The sequence below is a fragment of the Gavialis gangeticus genome, unplaced genomic scaffold (genome assembly GCF_001723915.1).
Source record: "Gavialis gangeticus isolate Ggan-Ray unplaced genomic scaffold, GavGan_comp1, whole genome shotgun sequence".
NCBI classification, from domain to species: Eukaryota; Metazoa; Chordata; order Crocodylia; family Gavialidae; genus Gavialis; species Gavialis gangeticus.
The window spans coordinates 18,526,254-18,535,199 of record NW_017728993.1 but is presented as its reverse complement, the minus strand read 5'-3'; the positions used below and the strand labels follow the sequence as shown (position 1 = coordinate 18,535,199).

At 43.0% G+C, this 8,946-nt stretch overlaps 1 protein-coding gene across 2 annotated transcripts in view; it reads right to left on the bottom strand.

Moving 5' to 3' along the window:
- Positions 1-8,946, bottom strand: part of FAF1 (Fas associated factor 1) — a 338,217-nt gene that overhangs the window by 261,600 nt on the left and 67,671 nt on the right. For both annotated transcript variants that reach the window (XM_019501327.1, XM_019501328.1), the window contains exon 4: positions 3,432-3,640. In XM_019501327.1, coding sequence (XP_019356872.1) covers positions 3,432-3,640 — 209 coding nt within the window. The remainder of the gene's footprint in view (positions 1-3,431; positions 3,641-8,946) is intronic.

The window sequence follows — 8,946 nt, the reverse complement described above, 5'->3', positions numbered from 1 at the left end:
TTCAAACTGCCCTAAAGCCATACTATTTTCAGGCAGCCTGCTTTATTAAAAAACATTAATTGCTTGTACCCTTCAAACGATGCCCCAAAAGCTGCACTTAACTTACCTCTGTAATAAAAGCAATGTCACCTATTACAACAAAGTTCCCCATCGCACCTATGCACAAACAAGGCGGAATACAGATCTAGCAGTCTACCAGCTGCTTAAATAGTAGGGTTGTGCCAGCACCCCACAGTCTTAAAAAGGGCACGGAGGCTGATTTAAGAGTGTGGCTCCATGCTGCAAGCAGCAGTAGGCACTGGAGGAAGGACATGCTATTCCTTCTTGGAACCACAATAAAAAGGCACTGCTGTGCACACTGCTGCTAAACGGGCAGCCTCTATCTCAGGGGAACAAAGACAAATATTTTGCTCTACTTGTGTCAGAAAAAACAAAATGTTGTGCAGTTCCTCCCTTCATTTCTCTGCTCATTACTGACAAATGTTTCGAGTCTGAAATTTGCAGATAGTTGTTACATAATCTTCCCAGGAATTCAGAGAATGTCAATATATAAAATGTTATATAGGGAAAATAATTTGATTCTTTGTTTCAGAATTAAGTTAGAGATCTCATTTAGAGAAGGACAGCCTTTGAAAGCAAAACTAATCATAAACATCTTGACAGAATTTGAAACTTCAGATTGGGTTCATTTTAATACTGTAATTCCCAAGCTGTAGCCTAGGCACCACCATCGGTCTGAAAACAACTTTGCTAGAAGGCTGCTGAGATCTCATAATGCAAAAGGCATGGCAAGGTGGACTTTATGGACTAACTTGGTTAGAAACACATAGCATCTGATCAAGTAGGCTGCTGTCTATGAAAGCTTATGCACTTCTGAATAACTAACTCATGTAATCTTTATTTTTTATTCCTAGGAGCAAATCATTTAAGTTTTAAAGTTTCCTTACATGCTATTTTAGCTGTGTTAATTTTTAATTATAAGAGCAAGTGTTTGAATCTCTTATGGTACTAGTTTTGGGAATTAAATTACTAGAAAAGGATAACAGTTAACAATTAACAAAAGAAAAAAAAAATCACATTAGAACAAGGCTTCCAAACATAAAAATCAAGTGTACCTTTGAAGAATATTACTGCAATAAGCAGAATTCAAAAAGCATTTGGAATTATATAACCAATGATTTTAAGTGTACATGTATAACCTTTTTTTTAAAGGAATATAGGCAACAGTGTATTAAACCTGTGAACTGACAGATGTAAAATGTGAAACAGAAAGGAAATAATGGAGTCAATACACTTTTCACCCTGTCCTCTTGATCCACTCAACTTGGACAGCATACGTGGAGATGAAGCAGCCCAATCAATGTAAGAGTATGGCCAAGACAACATATGAATTGTCAGAGTTGCCATACACTAACCCTGATGCATGGGTTGTGCAAACAGCAGGGCGTTAAAGAGGGAACGCAGGCAGCATGGACTAGCTACCCTGGACTGGCAAACAACTCATAGGAGGCCACAGAAGCCAAACACATGTTAAAGCTGTCACAGATTTCCTTTAATGCACAACAAGGGTTGGGCAAGCTCCTGGACGGTGCAACTAGAAGGCATCTTAGAACCAGTTCTTCTCCTCCCCCACTTAATTCTTATGCACAGGCACAGAGCTGTAAAGCATCGGGTCCACTGTTTCTTTTTACAATAAGTTTGGCCAATCTAAACTGCATCCTATGAATAAAACACATTTTTAAAGTTTTAATTTGCAACTACCAAAACAAACTGCATGTTTTCTAACTGAATCACCACATAGATGTACCATATTCAACTACACACACAAGCAGCAAACCCCAGGAAAAACTGCTTCTATTTTACAGACTGGCTTGTACAATTTTTCTTTTTCTGAATATGGGTTATGGTCAGCATAGTACAACACTAACTATCAAATGGTTTGAGATGTTTCAGGAAGAGTGCAAGACTTCTTGGCCAGGGTTTGCATTTGTAAAATGTATTCTCAGGTATTCTATTCAACTCTGTTTAAGCTGACTTGGCTGTGAAGCTATACCCAGAGTATCAGGCTTTACCACAAGATGTACTAGCTGGACTTGTCCTGCGGAGGATGTCCACATGGATTAACAAAAATGGACAGCTATACATCAAAGAGTATTTACTCTCTGAGCTGTGCCCCAAGTCATTTGACCCCAGTACTCTTTCCTGCCATGGCAGGGGGTCGGACTAGATGATCTGCTCAGGTTCCTTCCAACCCTAGAAACTATGACACTATGACACTATAATCAGGTTATGCTTAAAGTTTTCCATGTTATTTTTACAACTTGCCATGCTATGCAATTTATTTCATTCTGCTTTTAAAATTTAACTTACAACTTTTCAGCAAGAATATCTTAAAAACAAAAAAGGAAGCCTACGTATGTGAATAATACTTTAAAAATAGGTGCAAGTTTCTTGCAGGTTACCTACTGCCTAGCACCACAGTTAGCCATTTGTACCTGTCCAGAACCGGTGCAAAACAGAATTCTGAGTTGGTAGCTTTTTATACCTGCTTTGCACAGACAGAAATGACTGCATAGGGTACAAGGCAGTGAAGAATCTGAATCAACAATAATACAGAAAAAAAAAAAATCAACAGGCCAAAACAATTACCACTAGGTGTCACCATTTGATACTATATAAAATATTAGAGACATGAGCAAGGACCAGTTGCTTCACTTCAAAATTATATGGTGGTAACACTGACTGCAGTGGAGACTTCTTTATTCAGCATCTCTTCACCTTATTCCTAGTTCTTATTTTTATGCCTTTCAGATAAATACATTTTCTACTACAACAGTAAGAACTTCTTGTAGTCAACATCAGATACAATGTCAGAGTACATGTACTTTGTAACAGAAAATGAGGTAGTTCTAACCTATTGTAGGAATATGCCATCTACACAATATACTACTGCTAAACGGAGTTTTAAGGGAAATAACATAAAACACTGTCTTTTAAAGTCTTTAAAAGGTTGCTTTTCTGAATGGGAAAACTCAGACTACAAACTTTACTTTGCTAAAAATATTTAGGGTTCAGCTATGTTACGCTCTGCACAAGATTCATTGGGTGCCCAAACTCCACTTATTAATCCCACATAGGAGGAAGCTATGCTGTGCCCATTACAAAACATGATACGAGAGCACATCCTCTTTGGGGCACACTGGCTGGCAGACAACATTTGCACCACTCCCAATCAAGGGCAGTACTTTCAACCACAACTGAATCACCGTACTCCATTTGGTTTTGGAAGCAGCTCTGATTTCACAACAATAGTTCTACGGATTAGTCATTAACAGATTAATACCAGAGAGACTTGGTAAATGGTCAATATGTTAGTTGTTACTTTTCATAATTTTATAAATGCTTTATTTAAAAATTAAAACAAACCTTACCAACTGTGGAGCTGTCTTCAAGTACCACATCCACATTTCTGTCTCTGTACTCCACCCTAAAATCAAGCATTCGTGGTTGTCTTTCCACTATTTGTCTGGATGGCACTACATGTCGAAATGCTGAAGATGAGGAAGAAGTCGGAGAAGCAGCGGTAGGATGACTCGTGGGACCATATGCTGGTCCTTGTAAAACTTCTCCACCATATTCACTGAAAAATATATAGATAAGAGAATTTAAATCAGAACAGACTTACAAAAGAACTATTTAAAGGAAAAGTTAAGCCAAGCAAAATGAGCAACAAACACATACCATCATCCACAGCTTACACCGCGGAGTCTACCATATTGCCTTATGAAACAGCATCAACTCTCCTAATACAGCCTTAGTATCATCTCCCCTACTGACATATGCAGTGTGCAGCAAAGAGAAGGGAAAAAGCAAACAGCCTAGGGTAGTAGGCTAGGGATTAGAGAAGCTAGATGCTTTCAAAATTGGCAGGGCCAGACAGAATACACTTTAAAGTACTCAGGGAACTGACCTCCAGAGTGCTGGAAATGGGGCAAATGTATTATTCATCTTTATGAAAGGGAAGAAGAAGGATCTGGGGAATAACAGACCAGTGAGTCTGACATCAATACCTGGAAAAGATCATGGAGCAGGTCATCAAGGGATCTATTTCAAAGCAGCTGGAGGAGAACAAAGTGATCAGGAACAGCCAAGATGGATTCACCAGGTATAAAGAGCTACCAAATCATTTTCTGCTAGGATAAAGTGCCTGACTGCAAATGAGGGAGAGCAGTGGATGTGATATGCCTTGGTTTTCTCAAGGCTTTTGACACGGTCTTTCATGATACTGATTCATGAGTTATGGTAGGGGTGGGCAAAATAAGGCTCGTGGGCCAGGCAGACTTGGCTTCCAGGCAGCCCCAGCAGCAGTGTCCCCTTCCATCTCCAGTGCCACTAGACCCAGCCCTGCTGCCCAGGCACCCCGACACACCCACTGCTGGGGGCACTGGACAGAGCAGATGGGAGGGCAGGATCTCCATGGAAACCAGCCCAGGACCCCCATGGAGAAGGTACATTCAGCCAGGTGGATGGGGATGGGGCCACGAGTAAGTGGGGAGCAGTGTCCAGGACTAGGATAAGCACCTGGGACCAGGATTGCAGGGCAGTAACAACGCAGGGCCGGGGCCCAGGGCAGAGCTGTGACCCACTTCCTGCATGTCCCTGCCCACAGAACCAGCACTCATCACAGTGACATGTGGGGAGTGGGTCGCAGCTCTACCCTGGGCCCTGGGCCCACACTGTCACTGCCCTGCGGTCCCAGCCCCAGCCATCTGTCCCATTCCCAGACACCACTTCCCACCTACCCACTGCCCCATCCCATCCACCCAGCTGAGTGCGCCCTGCCCACTGGGGGTCCTAGGCCAGTTTACATGGAGACCCCACCCACCCCACCCAGCAACCCTGGCAGTGCATGTGGGGTGGACAGGCCTGGAGCCAGTTAGGATCAACTGACATCTCTCTTGGCCTCCCCAATGTAACAGCCCTAACCAGGGAGGAGGGGACAACAGGCACGGCCTGGTCAGCATCCCCTCCTGCCATCAACAGCTCACCAAAATTCCTTAAATGGCCCTCCAGCCCAAATAAATTGCCCACCCTGAGCTAGGACAATAAAGACTAAATTAAAATACTGCAAGGTGGACTGGTTGCTCACAGGATGTATCAAGTGGTGCTCCCCAAGGCCAATTTGGGTCCAGTATTGCTCAACTTCTTCATTAATACTTTGAACAATGAGATCGACAGCACACAGCAAATTTGTGGACAACACCTAGTTGGGTGGAGTTGCATACAGTCTAAAAGGTAAGGCTAGGATCCAGAATGACCTGGATAAACTGGTCTGAAAGCAATCAGACAAAATTCAACAAGGACAAAGTTCTGCAATTATGATGAAATAATTGCATGCACAAAGACAGACTGCGGGATGATAGCTACGTAACAGAGAAGGACCTGAGGGTTACAGTGGACCACAAGCTAAATATGAGCCATCAGCATGCTCTTATTGAAAACAAAAAATCCAACACCGTACCGGGATGTATTAACAAGAACGTCACTTGCAAAACAAGGGAAGTGATTCAGCCGTCATCTGGCACTGGTGATGCCTGAGCTGGAGTGCTGTATTGTTTTGGGGCCTGCAGTTCAAGATGTTGTCAGGTTAGGAAAAAAAGTCCAGCAAAGACGAACAAAAATTATTAGAGGTCTCGGAAGCATGACTTAAGAAGAAGTGCTGAAAGAGCTAGGTTTATTTAGTCTGGAGAAGAGAAGGCCAAGAAGGAATTTGGTAACAGTCTTCAAATACCCGAGGGGCAGATACAAAAGAGGAAGGAAATAGACTGTGGACAGGACTAGAAGCAATGGCCTCAAGCATCAAGCAGAGGAAATTCAGGTTGGAGATTAAGAAGAATTCTCTCACTATGAGGGTGACTAAGCATTGGAACAAGCTGCCTAGAGAGGTTGTGGGATCTCCCTGGAAATTTTCAAGAGCATTGCAAACACTAGCCCACTACATCAACAGGCTAGTTTTATCCTAACCAGTAACCAGATGAGAGAGAAGGCGAAGCACAGTAGTATTCTAAGTCTGATAGCCATTTTTTTCAGAAAACAAGAAAGGAAAATGAAATAAATACTTTGCATCAGACCATGACAAGAAAGAATAGATGCATTAGTTTAATGCTAAATCTCTAGCGTATGTTAATGTACAGAATGATGAAGTACAGCTACTTTGAGCTCCCTATCCCTCAAACCTCAGTACACTTGTGCAACGGCCAGCCACAATCTAGCTCAGGGGAGAAAGGCTAGAGTGAACAAAGCATTGCAGAGAAGATTAATTTTAAAAACACCGCTGACGGAGAAGTATTTTATCTCCTTCATCCAGCATCTCTCCAGCGAGCACACTGCTAGAGATTAGGAAGCAGCATGACAAAACAAAACAAACTGCAATCCTCTTCAAGCCAAAGAATTTGCAGCCACTGACAAAATGAGCGTGTCACCTGTAGAAACAAGCATTCTACCAATACAGTCTGAGCAAAAACATTCGTAGAAAAAGCAGGTAATTCTGCCTTACAAATGTGGTCATTGTTCTGCAGTAGGCTTTAAGGATGAAATCTGAATGAAGAAACTTTGAAGAGAACTACTTAAATTTGTGTTCTTTCCCTTTCTAAAGGGCACTCATTGAAAAGTTCCCTAAAAAACAAAAAGAAAAAACCCTATGTGGAGCATCAAACTATCTTGAAGATTAAATAAAACCAATAAGCACAGCCAATTGTTGCACACACAGCTATATAAACAGCAAATACTGCCTACAGTCCCAACTGTCTCCTAGTGCAATTCCTATCAGTGTGCCTCCCACATTCTGCAAAGAAAAAAAATTAAGTGTTATTTTTCCTGGTAGTACAAAGGACTTTTTTCGTTTTCTCTAGTCAGCAGACAAACAAAAACTCTCAGCTATGTAAAACCCACAAGGATTTCAGTTCTAAAACACGCGAGGAATCTATTTTGTTTTATGGACTTTCTTTTTTAGAAAAAAATTACGATACTGCATACCATCAGTCATTTGTTATGTAGAGTATATAACCAATTTATATTGGTCTAGTTCTTTAAAAAAAGTGATTAACTACTGTATATTAAAAGTATATGATAATTTTGTTAACAAGCATAAGGAGCAAAGAACCTATTATAACTCTCAGAATGCATTTCTCTAAATCACAACTGTATTGTATCAATAGGCAAAGATGTTTTTCCCTGGCTCACTACTTACAAAATTAAACCTAATTATTATTAATTGTATTATAAAAGGTATGCTGGACAAACACACAGTAACTAACAGCTCAAAATATAATGATTTAGTTCAGCAAAACTTTTTTGTAGACATTCCTGAAAAATTTCACCCAGAAGGTAATGCAACTGCCTTCGAAAAGCAATGGGAATTGGGTACCTGCCTCAGCACCGGGGATCTGGGTTTACTATTTGCTGTGGACACATGCGGAGAAAATTGGAAAAAGGTAGATTTTCCCCTTTAAAGGAGAAAAATGTGGGCAATGGTGGGTTTCTGCTTCCAGGCTGACAAAGCTGCGCAGGCTGGGGGGTGGGAGAGCACAGGTGACATGGCAAAGGAGGCACTTGTCCCTTGAGATTTCTGTACCCACAACAGGGTGCAGGGCTGTAGCCAAACAGGACCAGCTCCAGGGGAGCTGCCTCCAGAGCCCAGCAGGAGGGAGCACTGAGCCACCATGGCTGCCAAGGTGAGGTACCCCCTGCCCACCCAGCATCAGCAGGGGGCACAACTCTATGCCACCACTTCTGCCACTCCTGTGCCTCACCATGGCAGTGCAGCGCTCCCTCCCATGCTGTGTCCCGCCTGCTTGGCTCCTGCCCAGAACTGGTCCAGCCTGGCTGCAGCCCCATGCCCCACTGTGGGCACAGACATCTCAGAGGGCACGTGCCCCTCCCAACCCCCAACATCACCTGTGCCCACACCCCCCCTCCACATACCCACCCCATTTCCCATACACCAGCATATCAGGGCTGCTCAGTGCCACAAAGCAGCAGGGGGGACAGCCACAGAGGGACCTGTGTCCTGGTGAGTGAAGATGGCAGGGGGAGCCCTGATTTTTCATGATGAAAAACAAACAAAATCAAATGCCGAAACATAAGCATTTAGAATTTATTTTATTATAATGTCTGAAGCACTAATAGGCTTCCAAACTGCTTTAAAATTGCAAATATATCAATAAAATATTATGTTCAACTGATACATACACACACACACCATAGCTATTATCTATATATATCTATAATCTGAATCGAATCATATATACACACACACACACACACACATATATATTCTGAGCTTTTCCTTGGTCTCCTGATTCGATTCAGAATCATTTTCTTCTAGGATATATATAGATATCTATATATCCATCCATCTATCTATCGAGAGAAAGAGAGAGAGATTAGGGCTGTGCGAAGGTTTGGTAGCTAATTCAATTCAGAGAAGATTCATCCTGATTCGGGGACCAAATCGCCAAATCTGAATCGAATCAGGAGACCAAGGAAAAGCTCCAAATCAATCTGAAGCATCCGAATCGATTTGGAAAAGCATCAGAAAAAGATTAGGTCGATTCAGAGATTTGGCCATTGACTAAACAGGCAGCTAACAGCTGCCTCAAGCTGCTAAACCTGTTGGAGTTGGGGGAGGGAGGGATTGGGGCTGGGGTTGGGACAAGCTGCCCAGCCAGGGTGGGGGGCACAGCAGCGCTGGCAGCCGGGGCTATGCCCTGCTGCTGCTTGCCCAGCTGGGGCAAGGGCCGGGGGGGTGGGGAGGGGTGGGATGCAGGTGCAGCTTTCTCCAGGAAGAAGGGGGCAAGCAGCAGGGCAGAGCCCCCACTCCCAACAATACCATGCCCACATCCTGCACCCTCTGCACCGGCTGGCAAGCGGTGGCATGGCAGAGCC